General features: G+C 32.4%; 1 protein-coding gene across 1 annotated transcript in view; it reads right to left on the bottom strand.

Annotated features, from left to right (window-relative positions):
• LOC130895692 (uncharacterized) overlaps positions 1–21,440 on the bottom strand; it is a 159,096-nt gene that overhangs the window by 23,161 nt on the left and 114,495 nt on the right. Inside the window, exon 4 of the mRNA XM_057803158.1 lies at positions 19,326–19,526. Coding sequence (XP_057659141.1) covers positions 19,326–19,526 — 201 coding nt within the window. The remainder of the gene's footprint in view (positions 1–19,325; positions 19,527–21,440) is intronic.

Here is a 21,440-nt window from a genome sequence, read left to right as displayed (position 1 = left end):
CACGTCGTAGCTTGAATTACGTGTTTTCTTAGCTTTGGTTGCCGTATTACCCCAATAACAGACGGCGCCAAAATTATTTAAAATATTATATTCAACCCTTAAAATGTGTTGTAAAGTTTCTTATTTTGGGTGCCTATGGCAAAGTTGGAATTTGAGTTGATTATTGTATTGTGTTCGTTGTGTTATTGTTGAGTTTCGTTGGTTGTGCATTTGGATTATTTTTTTATTTGAGAACCTTTGAACTTGGATATATATTTCATTTTTAAGGTAAGTGGATATTATTACAATTAATATACTTACATCACCACTCTTTTAGTTAATATATTCAAATTATAAGAGGCGCTAGATGTATAAATGCTACAGCTTACAATTTCGAAAAAAAAAACTGTATATTTAGAGATATACTTACTAAAATGTATTTATATAACAAATAATCACTTCTTCTTTTCAATTTTTTAGAAATGGCTGGAAATAAGTGTGTTTATTTCAAGTGTGGACTAAGTAAGAGATCAGAACCTACAATTAAAATGTAACGACTTCCTGTGAATGACTCTACCAGATGTCAAAAATGGATCATATGGGTGATTCCGTTCTAACTGTGATTTTTTGTATTCAAAATTTCAAGATTTTAAAATTTAACTTTTCTAACTTTTTTATGCATATTATTCATCTATTTTACTGTAAAAATAAAACTCTAAGAGGAATTTACTACAACTTCAAAGTATCACGAGCAAGACACAAATGTCGGATTTTGAGTTCCACGGTACTGACTCATTTATCCACGGTACTGACATGGTAACTTAAGATATTAAACAACAAGTGCATCAATTTTCCTCAGTTTGATCATAAACATTAGAATTTATAAGGTAATTAGTTTAAATCATTTGTTACGACAAAAAAAATTAATAATTTATCGGTAAATTCTAGGAATGGACATGACACGGTACTGACATTCAAGTGATGTAGTATAAGTTTTCTTTAAGTGGCAAGTTATATTGTATAAAAATAATGTTTAAATATCTTAAGAATTATTCAATTAACACAAAATTTTTATTAATTGATTATTAATTAATGACTAGTACAAAAAAACAATACAGGACATTGAATATCACAGTTAGAACGGAATCACCCATATACTCGGATGAGTTATTCTTAAGACAATTATTTCTCATAAAGGAATAAAAAATAGTGAATGTGAATAAATGACTGTTTACAAATGTTCAATATTAAACATGAGTGATAATAAGTTTATTTGTATTATGGTCGCATTGCATATTATACGAGTACAATGATTTACTAAAAATTCCAAATCTATTCAATCTTATAAACTTATCAAAAGTACTTGAATCATACCTAAATTCAAACTTAGAAGCCACCTTTATAGTAAAGACAAGCAGGATAGAATAAAACATTTTTGAAAATATTTCAAACTTATACATAAACACAACTAACCGAATTCAAAGGAGTGAACTTTAATATTCACAAAAATTGAAATAGTATTTCAATTTTAAATAAATAGTATAATTTTTTGTTATTTTTTTATGTTTATGAACTAAGCACATAATAATAAGGTAGTGTGTCTGTGTGTTTATATTTGGAAATTATCCTGTCAATGAGGTAAAAATTTCACCTGTTCAAATGTATATAGACTGTTTTTTTTATCACATATTATAATATGGTTATAATACTATATTGTATGCCATAACAGATTGACAAAATAGTAACAATTAGGGAGAAAATTATAATTTCCTCCATTCTCAAGTTATACATGAAAATTATGCTTCTGTTTTATCCGGCATAGAATGTTTGAATGAAATAATATCAAATATTAGTTTTATTTAAATACAAATTTACTATAGACACGTACGAATATATCTTCGATACGACGTTTCGTGCCTTCACGAGGCAAACATATAGGTTTTTATGAGGATATGCTTACTTATTATAATTATTAGTCAATTTAAGCGATATAGCACACTTTTATCTGGAATAACTAACATCACTAATGATTATTCTTAAATACGATTCTGTCGTAAATACTCGTTTTGATTTTGTCAAAAAATGTACTGAGAGCTTTACTTTAAACATTACCTGGTGTTTTCTATATAAAAAAGAACTTTTTCAACCAATGTAATGTCCCTCCGTAATATAATCATCATTTTTGTCCTCGTATCTATTAAGGGTAAGAATAAAATAATGCCATATACCATCTTACGATTGTTGAATACTTTCAATAAAAATGAATTTTAGTTCCAATTTTATTATATATATTGCAAAAAACACATTTAACAAGAGATAATTTTATTTTCTAGTAAGAACCCGCTTTTATGACCATACATACTTGGTTCAGATAATTAGACCTTTTGCCTGTTTCTATTATATCATTAAACAAACAGATGGTTTTGTAAGCATTTATGGTCTCATTGTAAAATATAATTTCCGAAAGTTGAAGGTAGCAACAAGCTCAAGTACATTTATATCAAGTATATTTATTTCACGATTTACCTATCCATAACTTTCCACAGTGATAATAGAAACAGCCTATTTAAAACTATAGAACAAATTGATTATTTTGAAAAAATGTTACGCATAAAAAATCCTGGAGAAGAGCAATTTATATTTTCAACTGTAGTAGTTGGTGTCTTTTTTGTAACGTTAAAACTATATTAAAGATAACGCCTTGATATATTTTTAATGATATATATTTTTTGTATTGCACTTTAATAGGTTATAGTTTCAAAAATATATGACTCATGCTTGATTACCTATAACAGATTTATGAATAAAATCATTTTGTTAAATTAGCATCAGTAGTAATATAAATATATTTAACTTAACAATGAGCTCAGTTAACATTTCTATATTATTTTGGGTTCAATCCAAAAAGTATAAATAGATAATACAATAAATAATATTTTTATAACTTTTGGCTCTCCAATGTGAAACCAAGACCAGTCCTGGTTTAGTTGGTGCACTTATCGGTAAGGATGAGGCCATTGTATAAATATCTTTACACAATGATGAAACTGACAAAACGATTATAAGTAGGTATTTTAGTAGTAGTTGATAGGACAAATTTTTTTTCTTTATTAGAAAGAGTTTTTTTATTTATTGGTCTTATCCAAATTTTCGCATTGATCCATAACTTTCAATACAAAGCCAATGAATATAATGTTTATATTAAAATCAGATTATTTAAATATCTTTGGTACGTATATACTTACTTATTTGTATATTTTTTATTTCTGGTTTTGTTACAATTCTTTTGAATGGTCTTTTTTGTTTGATTTTAAAAACCCTTATTAAAGCTAAGTATGAAAGTGTTTTTACCGTTGTTGTAACATACCAAGAAATTTCAATGATGTTTAGTTGTTTTTGAGAATGATACACAGGTATGGAATTATCTTAACACAATTCGGGAAAATTCTGTCAGAGTTACAGAACCTTTCATCTTGTTCTATGGGAATTGGAGGTAGGAAGCAGTCATTGCAAGAAGAAAATAAACGGTTGAGAAAGAAACAAACCAATGCTAGGAAAGAAGTCAATAAACTGAATACTCAATTGAGAGCAATCTGTGAACGTTTTGTATGGAGAAGGAAACTGCCCTGTCATTATTTTATAAAGGACCTGCGACAAAAAGGGTTTATTTTGCCAGCAATATCAACAGTGAAATCATGGGTTGCTAATTTCCGTTGCAAACCTGGATTCAATACAAAAATTTTTATGCACCTTACTTTAAAGGTGTATACGATGCTGTCTTACGAGAAGAAATGTATTCTGATGTTCGACGAAATGTCTATTAAGAGGAATCTTGAGTACAACATGAAAACAGATTTAATTGAGGGTTTCGAAGATCTGGGTGAGTTTGGAAAAAAGCCTTTCCCTGCCAGTGAAGCTCTAGTTCTCATGATCAGAGAAATCTATAGCAACTGGAGAATTCCTATTGCCTATTTTGTATCGAATGGTGGAGTGCCATATGCTTCTTTATGGTGTATAATTACCAAGGCATTGGAAAAACTTAGTGAGACAAAACTAGACACTATAGGCATAGTATGTGATTTATGAACTACCAATCAGAAACTCATAAAGCATTTGGGGGTTAACAAAAACCAACCTTATTTTTTTCATAATGAGAAAAAATATTATGCTTTTTTTGATGCTCCCCACCTGTTGAAATGCGTTAGAAACAATTTTTTGAACAATAGTTTCATATTTAATGGGCAGTTCATATGTTTTTGGGACATTCGAAAAGTTTATGAATTTGATAAATGGAGCAAAACAGGAAAGGCCTTATTGAAACTGACTGATAAGCACATCAATCCGAATTCTTTCGAAAAAATGAAGGTTAAATTAGTTGCCCAATTGTTGAGTCACAGTGTTTATTCTGCCATAATGACATCTTTGGAAACTGGTGAACTTATTTCAAGTACAGCTAAAAACACGGCTAACTTTGTTCTAACCATGAAAAATTTATTTGATGCCCTGAGTAGTACACGTTTACATTCAACAAAACTCTGTAATCGTGTTCTGAGCGATACGAATCCAGTGCTAGCAGTTTTAAGCTCAGGATATGATTTATTGGAAAATCTATACAAAGTTGGGAAAAAAGGAAATTTGACCAGACCTGATAGTTTTGATGGTTTTCTTCTCACCATTAACTCCGTTAAACAATTTGCAAGTGATTAAAAAAATGAAGGTTTCAATTAGTTATTCACAGGCATACTAATTCAAGATCCACTTGAAAATCAATTTTCTGTTCATCGTCAAAGATGAGGGTATAACAGATATTGTCGCGAATTTAATGAGGCCACCTAGAAGTGCTAATGTAGGCAGTCAACTGGATGATGATGATGATAATATACTGCTTTTACCAACAGATGACATTGAAGCACTCGCTTTATTAAATGTTGAAGAAGAATCATCATCCGAACAAACGGATTCATCCACCAATTCAATTTCTTCCGAGGTACATTCAAATGATATTGCGACGTTAGAAAATTGTTCTGTAGTATATTTTGGGGCTTATTTAATTAAAAAATGTTTAGATCGCTTCAATTGCAAAGACTGTAAAGTCAGTTTAGAAGCTTCTGATGACATAAACAGTGGACAAGAGCTTCTTATATTCTATAAGAATTATTATTTAAATGATAAGTGTGCATTGAAAATACCAACAACATTATTGAAAAATTTCACGAAGATAGTACTTAATAGTTTCGACAAAAATATAGGGAAAATTCAGATAATAAAATAATATTAAATTTGATAAAGAAAATTGTTGGAAAATAGAAAAAATCTTCCCGAGTGGTATGTAACAAATGCAAATTGTTGTAGTCATAGGCAATACATTTTCAATTTATTATTGCGAACTCAGATTTTCAAATATTGTAACTTTTTCAAGTTCATTAAAAACTAGACAAACTAAAAAAAATGATAAACTATCAATAATTCAGCATAACTGAACAACAAATATATTTTGTATGTTTCTTATTGTATATTGTGGTATATTCTTTCTTTTTTTTTTTGGTAAATCAATACATAATCTTTTTTATGTCAATGTTTCGGTAGCGTTGATCCAGCTACCGTTATGAAGAATAATTATAAAATTGTTGGTCCCTAGCTGACATTAATAGAAAAATTCGAAAACTAGAACATCAATCAAATTTTCTTTTGCAATTAAATAAAAAAATTTTTATCATTTTGTTGAATTGAATATTTCAAATAGAAAAATTTTATTTACATTTTACCTTCCACCAATTTCACGAACGCATAATTATTTACGTTCAATTTGAAATTACGAGCGACTAGTTTACATGATTTTTCATTGAAAATGTTTTAGAAATGTAACACGAAACGCGAAAGGTTCAACTAAAAAATTTCCCAATTCGCGGCATTCGCGTCCTATATCCTATCAAAGGATAATTATACTTTCATTTGCAAGCTACGTACAATTCATCCCTTTGGTGATTAAAAATAAATTGAAAAAAGTTTGAATGAAAGCCGAATTATTTTCATGGAGATGAAACTTTCTACTCTTCCCCCTGTGCAAGTTTGGACATAATTATTTTAGCAATCAGAGTTTGACCTTTTTCTGTACGAAAAATAAACAATTGCTTCTCTGGTTATATGCCGCAACGAACATTGTAATGAATCTTCCTAATAAAAGGTTTCTTATTTAGTTAATCCTACATTGTTTAGATTCACAAACAGTAGGATTGCAGATGCCAGGTTCGACCTCCTTAGGAATCGTCAGTATAGTATACAGGGTGTCCCACGACGAGTTAAAACTATCTGTACATGACGAAATACTTATGGTAAAATCATGAAAATTTCTACGTTTGGGTTTATCTTTTTAACTAAATAATTTTCAAAAATGACTGTAACTTTGTTATTTTAAATGGAATACCCTGTATATTAATACATTTTTGCAATTTTCGTAAAATTTTAGTATAATTTTGTCTTAAAATTTTTTTCCAAAAATGCATACTTTTTGAGTTATTAATTTTTTTGTAAAAAATTTGACCCTTGCAGACCCTTATAAATAATTTTTTTACAAGGATACCGTTAAAGATATGAAAATGACTTCACTTTGATTGCTTTAAGCAAGTTCAAACGTATTTGAATCTATGTTGAAAAATTTTTTATTTTATACAGGATGTGTATAAAAAGTGTTCAAACTTTATCTCCATAAACATCAAATTTCTTCATTATTTTTATTAGAACCACCCGGTTTATACACACTCTGTATATAATAAAAAAAATTCTCAACATAGATTCAAATACGTCTGATCGTGTTAAAAGCAATCGAACAAAAACCATTTTCATATCCTTAAGGGTATCCTCGTAAAAAAATAATTTATAAGGGTCTGCAACGGTCAAATTTTTTACAAAAAAATTAATAACTCGAAAAGTATGCATTTTTAGAAAAAAGTTTTCAGACAAAAGTATACTAAAATTTTACATAGATTTCAAAAATGTATTATTATACAGGGTGTTCTATTTGAAATAACAAAGTTACAGTCATTTTTGAAAATATTTTAGTTAAAAAGATCGTATCCCAAACCGTAGAAATTTTCATGATTTTACTATAAGTATTTTGTCATATATAGATAGTTTTAACTCGTCGTGGGACACGTATAGCATAGTAGGTTTTAGATTTAAAAAGTTTCAGTTACAAAGAAAATAACCAAAAATCGACTGCACGAAGCACTGTTTTTTCGCAATAACTTGACATGTCGCCTCCGTTTTATTAAAGCAACGTGGAACAGTCGTTTCTGATTGATACACCAGCATTTGTGTGCCAGAAGTGTTGGAAATAATTGTGGAAGAAGAATCATTCTCCACCACGAAAATGCGGGTTATCTTCCACACATCAGTTCAAACAAAACTATTTTTGAATAGTCAAAACATGGAATTGTTGGGTCATCCACCGTACTGTGCTTGTTTGGTACCCAATGCTTTCTTCTTCGTCAGATTGAAAATAAATTGCGAGGACAAGACAAGATAATTTCGATAGAAGAACGTACTTTCGTGAACGAATGATGTCAATGTTATAAAAAAATTAGAAGATGTTTCGTTTTCAAACGACATACTTCACGGTTAATAGTCAAAATTACCGCAAACGGTCTAGTGAAAATCTTGAAAATATACAGCAATATATGCAATACCTTTAAGAGGTTAATGTTTGGACAGGAAATGCTGGAAATAATATTGGAATATTTAGAACTGCTTCAGCTTCAAAATATTATCATTCAACCAAAATTATATCGTGATCAAGCAAACCCACAAGTTCCTGCAGTCCCTAAACCAAATTGCTTGGAATCTGTGAATAAGAAGGCGCTGATCGATAGAATGGCCACCACGATCTCCCGATCTGACGTCTTCAGACTTTTTTTGGTGGGGATATATCAGAAGTATTTTATACAAAACTAAATCTCTCAATTTAGATGATTTAAAATAAGTAATTTGGAAACACTTCATATTTCGGAAATAGTTAAAAATAGTACATGAATTATGTCTAGAATTTTTAATTAAATGCGCATTTAAATTGAACACACTGTTTACTCCAACACTCACCATTACACTGTTTGACTCGCGTTTCGATAACCAAGTTATCGTCTTCAGAGATTGAAGGTGAACTATACTTGAAACAATCATTTTGGTCAATAAACGGAATTAAATTTCGACCATTTTCTATAATTTTAGATGTGGATTGAACGTACTTAACACTTTGTTTGTTCACCAACACTCACAATTATACTGTCTGACTCGCGTTTTCGATAACCAAGTTATCGTCTTCAGAGACTGAAGGTGAACTGTTTACTTTCAGTCTCTGAAGACGATAACTTGGTTATTGAAACGCGCGTCAGACAGTGTAATCGTGAGTGTTGATCTAGTGGGGATGTGTTCAGTATGAATATCGCCAACGGTCACAGAAATTCCAATTTAGTAGGGCATTTAAAAAGATAAATCGATGTGTCTAAACGCTTTACTCAACATGCATTTATTTATTTATTCAGTTTGGCTGTTTCACACTGTATAGTTATTATTGTAAGTAAGTAACATTGTGCAAGTACTGTACTGTAATAAAAATCCAGTGACATGTTATTGATGGTACCAGAAGATAAGGTAAATATTCAAATATATCCAAACTGAATTTTGAAATATAACTTCGAAAAATGTATGCAATTTTTGTAAACAAAATTTTGTAACATTTTGTGTAATTACTTTTTTCGTTGAATGGGAAACCGTGGTCAACAGAACGTTTCGAAAACTTAGCTTGATGATGTAATTTGTATGCAGGATGGGACATCACCGTGACGCGCCACTTCCGTTGAAGGACTTACGAAGATAATGACCTTCTCTTAGTTCATATTGTCAATTTTAATAAAATAATGAATGATTTGTTGGAACGAATAAATAGGATTAAATTTGTACTTACGAGGATGGTCCTAGGAGTACCTAGTCCAACAAAGAAAACACAACAATTTTGGAAAACACTATATTGATTATTCTTCTGAAAATAGTCATTAACTGCTAACATAACCTCTTCATTGTTGGGGAATCTTTGACCACCAAGTCCTTTTTTCAAGTCTGAGAACAGAAAATAATCCGAGGGGGCTAAATCTGGCGAATGAGGTAGCAAATCAAATTTTAATTCATATATTTTGTTTATTGTAATAACAGCTGTGTGAGCTGATGAAACAATACTTTCTTTTGCTTCTTTTTGCTTGATTTCTTCACTAAAACGTTGCGATAAGTTCGTATAATACTCGACGTTCATTTTTCTTTACAATACAGTAGTCAAAATCGACGCCATGACCTTGCATGCAGATGGAACGATCTTTACCTTCTTTGGACCTACTCCTCCCTCTTCAGTCCATTGTTTTGATTGTTTTTTGTTTCGGGTGTGAAGTCATGGACCCACATTCTATCCATGGTAATTTTAGTGATGATAATTATCCCTCCACAAGTTAACTTACTAAAACCTGGCTCCAAAACTCACTTTAAAACTAAACCAATGTAGAATGGGGTGACACATTGTCCAAAACTTGTCATTTCCAAAACAAGTGTTCAAAATTTGGTACATAAACGTCTAAACATGACAAAATAAGTGCAAAAGCAGCATCGAGTACAATGTACTTGCAATTGTCCAAACGAAATTATGATTTGAAAAGAAGAAAACGTGGAAGATTGAGTATAAAAAAGCAAACCGCAATTGAAACAGACAATATTTACAAAATCTAAAGGAAGAGCTCAAAAAACTACTACTACTACGACGTACGTAGGAAAAATAATGGAAATATCTGATTCTATTGATATGGGGAGCAGCATAATCATGTACGAGGATAGTCCCAAAAGTACCTGGCAAGACCTAGAGATGGTGATAGTTGATTGATAACTACCACTGTATTAGAAAGAGCACAATCTTAACAGCATATTCACAAGTTTGAAGATGCCAAGTTGTTTAGTATTTGGTTGGTATTTATCAATAGTGAATTTGTGAACATGGCAAAAACTGGAAAGGAAAAACCGGCTTCAAAGATGGCAAGGACCTTTCCATCTAAAGGCAAGGTCATGGCGTCGGTTTTTTGAAAAGAAGCCAAGTAAAATCGGCCGTAGTTGGCTCACACATTCTTTATTGCAATGACCAAAATTGATGAATTGAAATGCACCCTAGTCGCCTGATTTAGCCCCTCGGATAATGGCTCTGTTTTCAAATTGGTTTGGGGGTCAAAGATTTTCCAACAATGAAAAGGTTGATGGCTTTTTTGAGGAGCTCGACGATTCATATTATAAAAAGGGCATCGAACTTATTGAACATCGCTGGGAAAAGCTTGCGAAACTAAAATTAGATAACGTGCAGGTTCTATTAATTGAAAGACGAAAAATCTATACACGTTGTCTTGAAGTGTGATAGAGAACGAGGTTTTAGAGCATCACATCTGGAAACGTTTGAAATAGAAATTGAAGATCTTTGACAGCTAGAGGTGAACTGACTTCTTCAACTGTCTGAAAAGAATTGGAATAATAAATTTTCTATCAATAGTGAGCATTACCAGTTACACACATCAATAAACGAGGTCCCAGGACTAGAAGGAATCCTGAAAATATAAATCGGTGGTTTTGTTGAACACAGCTTAGAAATTTGACCCTTATAATAATTAATTTATAGAGTACTTGGAAGTTTGAGATTATCCAGCTATTTCGTACTCTTTTCTCAACAGATGAGTAAGCTTGTTCAACAAGAAAACAATAAAGACAATTGCACTCTTCCAAATTCCAAATTCAAGATATGGGCTGTAATGAGTGCGTCTGACTTTTACATCAGAATCATTATTCCGAGAGAAATAAATCAAATAGCATATCATAAATCATTATTAATCCTTATGTTTCTAGGATTACACTAAAGGAAAAGTATACAGCAAGCCCCCAACATCAGCTGAGACTGTTTTTAAGGATGAAAGGAACATATCTGGTCAATATTATTTCTCATTACTAATTTTTCTTTTTAATATTGTGAAATAAAATAATTATAACGTATTTATATAACTAAAAACTTTTTGAGACACTCTGTATAACGGATAATTTGTTATATCGGTTATTTCATAGTCGGCTGATGGTTTTTTGTCCTCTTATTTATATTTTCCCAAGCTATTATGTAAATTACTTAAACGTAATTTATCATGAAAGCAGATTTTCATTTCTCTACTCTCCATCTGTCAAGGCACCTACCAAAAACGGTCTGTCGACTTTTTCGCGCATTAATTTCCTCTGAACATCCCACACGCGGTTTAATGTCTCATTTTTCTTTTGTATAGAGATGGGAATCATAAGATTATAGTTAATCTGGAACTCAAAGATCTCGTTAAAAATTTTATTTACTTTCAGTTAGAAGTTTCCTTCCAGCGAATTTTTCGTTTCCTAAGATGCACGTCTAGTCTTTTAACCAAATCTGAGACGCTATCTTAATGTTAAGGACATCAAGGAATGCCGTTGGTTTATTGCGAAGAAAGAAATTGTAGAGTATGCGAGTTTCATATATGTGGAACTTACAGTTTACGGATGGATTATGGTTAAAATATTCAAGCCTGACTAACTTTTCCGAAGAAATAGGTTTTTGATAGTTTCAAGGAGGTCACGTTGGAGCTTAGATAGCTTATATGCACAAGGTTCTCAATCGTACACTAGTACTTGTATGATGATGATCCCAAAAGTATCTGGTCCAACAAACAAAACACGAAAATTTTTAAAGAAAATCTATTTTTCAACGTATTCTACATTCTCCAATAAATTCAACAACCTTTTTATAATAATGGATAACTTACTTGACCACGAATCTATTTTTTCAAGTCTGAGAACAAAAAATAGTCCGAGGAGGCTAATTCTGGCGAAAAGGGTGTATGAAGTAGCCATTCAAGCTTTAATTCATTGATTTTGATAATTGCAATATCATATGTGTGAGCTGGTGCGTTATCTTGATTAAACAACACTTCTAAGCCAAATGCGGCTGTTTTTGCTTGATTTTTTGCTCAAACGTTGCATAATATTCGCCGTTGATAGTTTTTAATTTTTAATAATAGTCAATGGTTTTTTGGAAACTGATTTCAGCGCAAAAAAAGAGAAACTTAATTTTTTAGATAAGGCAGCAATACTCCCAATTCAAGGAATTGAGGGTGTTATTTGATGAAAATGGCTTCAATGTATTTTGATTTTCTAAATTCATGGTTATAAGTAAAAACCAAAATATTAACCCTATTCTCACATTGAATGGGTTTAAAAATACAAGTATCTTGGTTTAATCATAAACGCTCAAATTAATCCAGACGAAAAACGCTGAAATGGATCCAGACGAAAAACGCTCAAATGGATCCAGATGAAGAAATCAAGATCAGAATTGAAATGTCTCGAAAGGCATTTGTCAATTAGTCCTCAATGTTTGCAAACTGAAAACTAAACCTCCAAACTTGGACCTTGAATGCTCAAATGATCAAAAAACTAGAGGCTTTTGAGATGTGGCTCTATAAACGCATCCTGAAGATACCCTGGACTGACGCAATCACCAACGACGAAGTGCTAAGATGCATTGGTTGCAAAGAAAGCTGTTGACAATTATTAAGATGAGAAAAACATGTCAAGCAACCATAAATACTGCTACAGAACATAATGTAGGGCATAGTAGAGGGAAAGAAAGGTATCGGCAGGAATTCCTGGCTCCTTAACATAAGACAATGGACAAATCTCAGCGTCGAAGAATTGCTTCATGCTGCAAGAAGTCATTTGATATGGTGCTAGGTGCAGTGAGATCAGAACTGCTCCAAGAGAAACTAGAGTCGTTTACCACTGATGTCTAGATAGACAATGACAAAATAGGGCCCAGTATTGAGCCTTGGAGCACTCCACATTCTATTGGTTTGCAAGAAGACATCGTTTTATCAACCCTTACAAGCTTTTGTTGGTAATAACAAACCATGCGAGAGGTGTTCCATTGGAAGCCTTAGAAAAATAAAAAAAAGTTGTTGCAGTGGTGAGATGGTTGCTTAGACTGGAGTTGACATTATTTAGGAGGGAGTATACAGCATCATTTGTGCATTTGGGAAATAATTCGATGCTTTTTATCCCCTCCTTTATGCAGAGAGTTTCTTGACATTGGAAACGGATACGTTTTTTTTGTTCTACGATAAATCACTTACTGTCGTGGTATTGGCAGTAACTTTTTTTCGGGTCCATTCCACAATGAATTGACTAATGGTGAAATATGAATAGACCTGCCTACACGGCCGTTTTTTTTCCTAAAAACACGTTCTAATTGCATTATCCGTTACTACTGCTAAGTCGGTTGAGCGTACATGAAAAATGATTTCGTTGAAGGTGAGTTGTGATGATTGATATTTTGTGGAGTATGATAATCGAAAGCAGTCGTTCACAATTGAATGAAAGAGTTCGTTGATTATTAAGCGGTGATTTATTATACGAGGGACATTTGATGAAATAATGAATTTCACCTAAGGTTATTATTCTATACGGTAAGGACTTTGCTTTTGGGTTAACTTTTGAGGTTAACTGTGAAAATTTTTTATGTCTCACAGAAACTTCAGTTGAAATATCAAATGAAGTAGACTGTTTTCGTTGTTGGCAACATAAGGAGAAAAAATAATTTCGATTACTAATACAGGGTGTCTCAAGACGTGTTAAACTATCTGTATATGGCAAAATACTAAAATACTAATAGTAAAATCATGAGAACTTCTACGTTTGGGTAAAACATTTTGAAAAATGATTGTAACTTTGTTATTTTGAAAAGAACACCCTATATATGAATACATTTTTGAAATCGACGTAAAATTTTAGTATACTATTGACTAAAAACTATTTAAAAATATAAAGAAATTTGATAATTATAAAGTTAAACTTTGAACACTTTTTATACATACCCTGTGTAGAAAGTACATTTTTTTAATGTATATTCAAATACATCAAACCTTGCTATGAGCAACCGAATAGGAATCATTTCTAAATCTTCAAGGGTAGCCTCGTAAAAAAATAATTTATAAGTGCCTACAAGGGTCAAATTTTTTACAAAAAAATATGCATTTTTCGAAAAAAGTTTTTAGATAAAAGTATACTTTAATTTTACGTAAATTTCAAAAATGTATTAATATACAGGGTGTTCTATTCAAAATAACAACGTAACAGTTGACTTCCGGTAGAACTGGAAGTCGGCCATATTTGAAAATATTTTAGTTGAAAACATCGTTTCGGAAACCCAAACGTAAAAATTCTCCTGATTTTACTATAAGTATTTCGACAGATAGTTTTAACTTGTCGTGGGACACCCTGTACAGAAAATGACGCCATAACATAGGACATAGAGCATGCCTCAAAATAATATCGGTTCCAATATTTATTTTGTTTATTGACTAATGATAAAGAAATTGGTAGAGGAAATAATAAATATTAATAGGAACTGATTGACTTTTGCCTTTTACATGAACTGATATTAAGAAACACATGATTCCAACACAAAAATACAGCTCATGCCCAACGGTTAACAATTCGTAACTTTTACATGGACAACCTGTACAGTTTAAAGATAACAAAAATTAATTATTCAATCGATTTTGTAACAAAAAGGTTTAAATCAATGAAATTTATAGTTTGGGAGATTTGTAGATTTTTAGATTCAAGAAAACTGTTCGTCATAAAGAAACATTCTGAAAAAAAAATATAATAAATTGTAATTATTTATTGAAAATACTCACTACTAAAACACAATCAAACATTTGTTGTAGAACTAATAAACATTTGCACTACAAACAATCGAAGATCAAATTACTGGCATAAGGAAAAACTTGAAAGAGATTGATAAATATTTTTCATGTAGTAGACTACTACGCGTTTTTCAATTAAAAATTGCAAGCGATTTAATTTGTTAATGTCACTTCACTGTTAATATTTTCAAATCCTGTCATCAATAATTACCACCTCGTATTTAGAGTTTCAATATTGTAAAATTTACTTTTACATGCATTTGATGTATGATTTTGCTTCTGGTAACTCGTGAGAAACTAGAAGGTTATATATTGAACGCTCCTCGAATAGAAGTGCATTTGATGTATGATGTGGCTTCTGGTAACTCATGAGAAACTAGAAGGTTATATATTGAACGCTTCTTGGATAGAATAGCATTTGATGTATGATTTGGCTTCTGCCAACTCGTGAGAAGCTAGAAGGTTATATATTGAACGCTTCTTGGATAGAAGTGCATATGATGTATGATTTGGCTTCTGGTAACTCGTGAGAAGCTAGAAGGTTATATATTAAACGCTCCTCGAATAGAAGTACATTCGATGTATGATTTGGCTTTTGCGAACTCGTGAGAAACTAGAAGATTATATATTGAACGCTCCTCGAATATAAGTGCATTTGATGTATGATTTGGTTTCTGCTAACTCGTGAGAAGCTAGAAGGTTATATATTGAACGCTTCTCGAATATAAGTGCATTTGATGTATGATTTGGTTTCTGCTAACTCGTGAGAAGCTAGAAGGTTATATATTGAACGCTTCTCGAATATAAGTGCATTTGATGTATGATTTGGTTTCTGCTAACTCGTGAGAAGCTAGAAGGTTATATATTGAACGCTTCTCGAATATAAGTGCATTTGATGTATGATTTGGTTTCTGCTAACTCGTGAGAAGCTAGAAGGTTATATATTGAACGCTTCTCGAATATAAGTGCATTTGATGTATGATTTGGTTTCTGCTAACTCGTGAGAAGCTAGAAGGTTATATATTGAACGCTTCTCGAATATAAGTGCATTTGATGTATGATTTGGTTTCTGCTAACTCGTGAGAAGCTAGAAGGTTATATATTGGACGCTCCTCGAATGGAAGTGCATTTGATGTATGATTTGGCTTCTGCTAACTCGTGAGAAGCTAGAAGGTTATATATTGAACGCTTCTTGGATAGAAGTGCATATGATGTATGATTTGGTTTCTGCTAACTCGTGAGAAGCTAGAAGGTTATATATTGAACGCTTCTCGAATTTAAGTGCATTTGATGTATGATTTGGTTTCTGCTAACTCGTGAGAAGCTAGAAGGTTATATATTGGACGCTCCTCGAATAGAGGTGCATTCGATGTATGATTTGGCTTTTGCGAACTCGTGAGAAACTAGAAGGTTATATATTGAACGCTTCTCGAATATAAGTGCATTTGATGTATGATTTGGTTTCTGCTAACTCGTGAGAAGCTAGAAGGTTATATATTGGACGCTCCTCGAATGGAAGTGCATTTGATGTATGATATGGCTTCTGGTAACTCGTGAGAAGCTAGAAGGTTATATATTGAACGCTTCTCGGACAGAAGTATACCCGACTGTAGAACTTTTGTGAGGATTGATCGCGGTTTACCGGTTGCAGGTTTGTCTACATACTAAATTAACAAGTTTCCATTATTTTCGATAAAAAAGGTCAACAACGAATCGTACGAACACCAACTTTAGATCAAAATGCATTAGATGTAGTTGATGCAGATTCCACAACTAGCGTACGTAAAATGTCAGTATAATTTAACGTTTTAACGACAACTATCCATAGGATTCTCCAGGAGAAGTTTCTTCACCTTTTCGCATCCAGAAAGTAGATTACGTGGAAGTAGAGGATTATCCAGCACGACTGGTCTAAGCTCGTTGTTCTCTAGATGAAGAACGAGTTGATAATATATACAAGTAAGGGTGTGGGGATAAAAAAATTCGTACAAAGTGTTTGTTTTAAGTTAATCATTTGCAAAAACGTTCAAATTGCATCAGTTGAGGCCTCCACAACGTCCTTTGCATAATGAACAGTTGCCATATCAGGTCAAAATACAGAATTTCCTTCAGGACGGTTTTGTTTTATGAATTGCTTTGATTTGTATCTAGTTACTGAGTTTCCAGAAGGATAAATGTATGATGAAGAGCTCCCACGAGAATTTATCGCCAACCATAATGAGTCTTATTTAATTTTATGATTTCCAAACCTTTAGCTAGCGGAAACTCTTTGTCATTGAGACTTAGTTGCTAATTTGGATGTCGATTCTCTTGATTTCCGAACTACATTCTGTTCCTTTAGAATGTTGTTTGAATATTTTGATGTTTTCGCCCAATTTTCAGAAGCTGACTCCTAGTTTTCCGTGAGCCGCTTCAACCAAAGCTTTTTGTTTGATTTTTTGCCTTATCCCATTTTTTTAATCGAAATATCTCTTTAAATACGTCGACGGATATCGTAAATTATATATCTGGCTATTCCAATTCTTTTTCTTTTAGATATCACTGTATATAGTAACATAAAGTTCGATAAACAACTGGAATGGAAAAAAAATGATTTTTAACTTTATATTCGTAATAACTTGAGTTTTCAAATGAATTCCAGGTGGAAAACAGTAAAATCGTTTTTGTTTTAATGATAAATGATTACTAGTGAACGATATTGTTTTGTTATTGATTGTTTTCCATTTCAATTTCCACATTCCTATGCCTAACTTTGTTAAAGGTGGCGGGCGTAAGCTCCTTCGTTGATTTCAAAGTCTCTGTTTTGTTTCGAACATCCACTTCGTGTTTACCTATAGATCTCGTTGAGTAGAGTAAATACATCAATAAATCTGTCACAGCTCATCGACGAGGAAAGTATTTTATCCAATGTTGCCATTCACAGAGTTCATTAATTGGAAAAAAGCTCGAAAAGAGTTCAATATTGAGTGAATGTAACAAATAAAATCATCCCAGGGTATTGATGGAGAAATTGAGCGGGTAATTCATTCAGAGAAAGAATGATGCTGTATCATACGAGAGTCACTACTTAAGTTTTGAAATATGGCAACACTGATATGAATATGTCAAATCTGTCAATGTCATTATGAAGTTTAACCTTTTTAATAGTGAACGTACTCGGAACGTGATGTCATACGAATGCTATTTGAGTTTACAGATATTTGAAACATACTTCGGTAGAATATACGTACGCCCTCTATAAAAGCGGGAGGAAAACATTTCTCATTCGTAATTACACTTCGTAACCTGACTATTTATTCTGTCGTCACAAATGTTCTGCTGTCATTTCGAAAATGTCGGGGCAGGCATCAAAAAACATGTTTATAAACATTTGAACGTGAAAAGATTAAATTTAACAACGTATTTTGGACCGGTCATGATGAAAAATCGTGTGCGCTACACGAACCGAAAGCTTAAATATCCGTCCTGCACGTTATCAATATGATTTGTCTTTAGATTCAAAATAGGCTTCAGTTTCGGCTATTACCTCTTCATCGGTGCGAAATTTGTATCTTCTTAAGATCTTAGAACAGAAAACATCGCTGTGGGAATGATCTGGACAATATGGTGTATGAGGAAACGGTTCAATTGATGGGCATTGTCTGAATGAAACTAATTTTGACTATTTTCTTCTTCAAACGCTTCATAATAGCCGCTGTTTATGGTTTCATCATTATTTCATGATCACAATAAGAACACGTTTGATTAGCGTTTTCGTGATCGTAAAATCCATTTAAAAACAAATTCATTTCAGGTTCATTTTATATAGAAGTTGCGTAATGCGGTTCATAAGTTTTTAGCCTTGCATGGAAAGAAATATAATGGAAAAACTGTGATTTCCACACCCTATTCAAAACGTGTGACTAAATCTTTTATGTCACAATAAAAATATGATGCATCTTTAGAATCAAAATATTCGTCCAGCACCTGTTTAATTTCATCTTGGCTTTTGAATCTTTCACCTCTTATCTCGAACTTCAGTTTTGTGAACAAAAAATTGCCGTATGGGGCAAGATATGGGATATATGGTGGGTGTTCCATCTCTGTGAAATCACATTCGTGTACAGTAGCTGTGGAAGTAGGGAATCGTGCATTATCATGAAGCAATTATGATTTTTCTTACTATAAAAACTGTTATGATCATATATTTGATCTCTTTTTCATTTCTTACAACTTCTATAGCAAAATCGAAGACGTCGTTTGCCAAAATTTCACCTGTAACCATAATTTGTTTGTAAATGGATTCTACAACCTAAAAAATGATAAAATAATGTGTTTTTCTTAATATAATGTACCGAACGTATAGCTTTTATGATTTATTTCAAATATTTCAACTACTTTCCATATTTTTGTAGTTTTATTACAATTTTTTGCCTAATTTGACCACGCTATAAGTCTACTAATAAATAAAATCTGCTTAATTTAAAATTTGTGTAAGTCACGAATCATTAACAGTTTCAGGTTTTAATATCAAAAGTATTTTTAAAATACAATTTTGTATATTAAAAAAATATTCACCTGCTGAATCATCGTTTTGAGACTAAGGGTTAAATTGACGCTTGGAGTTTCGCTATAGTAAACGGAGTAGCCCCAAGCACTACCGCACCATTCGCCTCCGGTGCTAGGTCGATTGGCTTCTCTAATTGAAACAGCGCCATCAGGACATCCGCCTGACATGAAGGATTCGAAAGTTCCAACGGAGAACGATTCGAAGCTCAACTGAAATGAAAAAAATAGAGTTACTTTTGCTATAAATTGAGCTATTATTTAATCGAATACACTTTTAACGTTGTCATAACTATATATTAAAGGTTATAATAAATATATTCCATATTTATTTGAATATTGATTTTTCAAGCATATTAATTTGATAATTTTGTTCAGAGAGAATAAATTTCAACAAACTACAATCTTCAATTGATTAATTGCTCGTTGATGAATACATATATTAGAGTTAGTACACTTTGGTCTTTAACGTCACACTTTCATAATAAAAATGTTTATAATTGTTTCTATATGACCAATTTTGCAAGTACTACAAAAAATATTATAAAATGACAATGTTCTCTGTTGATGTGGATGAGGAATTTTCTAGATTCATAAAAACACTAAGTCTGGGATCCACTTCTTGATATGCGATTTTTATTTCAACTGAAGAAATTCTTGGATAGTGTTTTCCTCAAAAATTACGTGAAACTATAAAGAAAAATTTATCGTAACATGCTGCCAAAGATATTTATTATAATAAGAGACTCGCCAATTCTGGTAATGTTAAGGGCTCAATATTTTACAATGCAAAAAATGAACAATCACATTCCAATTGAAATTTATTTAGTTATTTTTATGTTTTTTAGTTTTAACAAGTCTTCTTCTTTTTCTTATTTTAAGACTATGTCTTGTGTTTTCAAAGAGGCAGCCTAAGTTGTGACTCCGAGGACCAGCTTTCATACCAGCGCTTTGGTGGTCTTCCAGGCGGTCCACTTGTATTGGGTCTGTCTTCCTTTGCGATTTTCGCCAGTCGATCGTCGTCCATTCTATTGATATGATCTCTCCATGCTCTTCTTCTAGCTCTGGCCCATCTCACTATATCCGGAACGTCACACATTCTTCTAATTTCATTGCTCCTTATTCTGTCTCTTAGTGTTTTCCCTGTGATTGAGCGTAATGTCTTCATCTCGGTCGTTCTAAGAATCCGCTTAGTAGTTGCAGTCTCCGCCCTCGTTTCTATGGCGTATGTCATTACTGGTCTGACACAAGTTTTATATATCCGTGTTTTGCTTTCGATACTTGAAAATTTATTCCTCCATATCACGGTTCGAAGGAATCCTGATATCCTAGATGCTGCTGTTGCTTGTGTTTTGACTTCTTGTTTCAAGTTCCTATTGCTCGTGATATTAACCCCTAAATATTTAAAAGACATAACCTGCTCTACACTTTTATTATAAATTGCCAGTTTGCATCTTCTTGGTTCTCTCGCTATTGTCAAGGATTGTGTCGATATGATCATATTGAATTTTCCTGCAACTGTTTAAAATCTATGTAGCAGTTTTTGCAGATTATCCTCATCTTCGGATATCACAACCGCGTCATCAGCGTAGCAAACTATCTTAAACTCATGTTTTCCCATTCTGTATCCTCTGCCCGCCGTTTTGACTTTTTTTATGATTTCGTCCATTATAATGTCGAAGAGTATTGGGCTGAGATTATCTCCTTGTTTGATCTCTGTTGATACTGGCATTTTACTGGAGAGTTCGTTGTTTACTCTTACATATGTGCTATTTCCGTTGTTCATGTCCCGAATGATGTCTATTGTCCTTTGGTTTACGCCTCGTTCTTTTAGTAGCTCAATGACGTCATGTAATCTCACGATGTCAAATGCTTTTGTTAAGTCTATGAAGCACATAAACGCGGTTTTATTGTACTCTATGGCCTTTTCGGCAATCTGTCTTAAGATGAATATAGCGTCTATGGTTGATCTATTTTGTCTAAATCCCTGTTGTTCTTCGCTCATGCCGCTACTTGAGATTTCTTCTGCAATAATTTTTGTTAGTAATTTTGAAGTCGTGCTTAGGAGGCTGATCCCTATATAATTATTTGGATCTTTCTTTTCCCCTTTTTTAAAGACGGGGATCG

Source organism: Diorhabda carinulata, chromosome 6, assembly GCF_026250575.1.
Source record: "Diorhabda carinulata isolate Delta chromosome 6, icDioCari1.1, whole genome shotgun sequence".
NCBI classification, from domain to species: domain Eukaryota; kingdom Metazoa; phylum Arthropoda; class Insecta; order Coleoptera; family Chrysomelidae; genus Diorhabda; species Diorhabda carinulata.
This window is presented reverse-complemented; position numbering and strand designations above follow the sequence as displayed.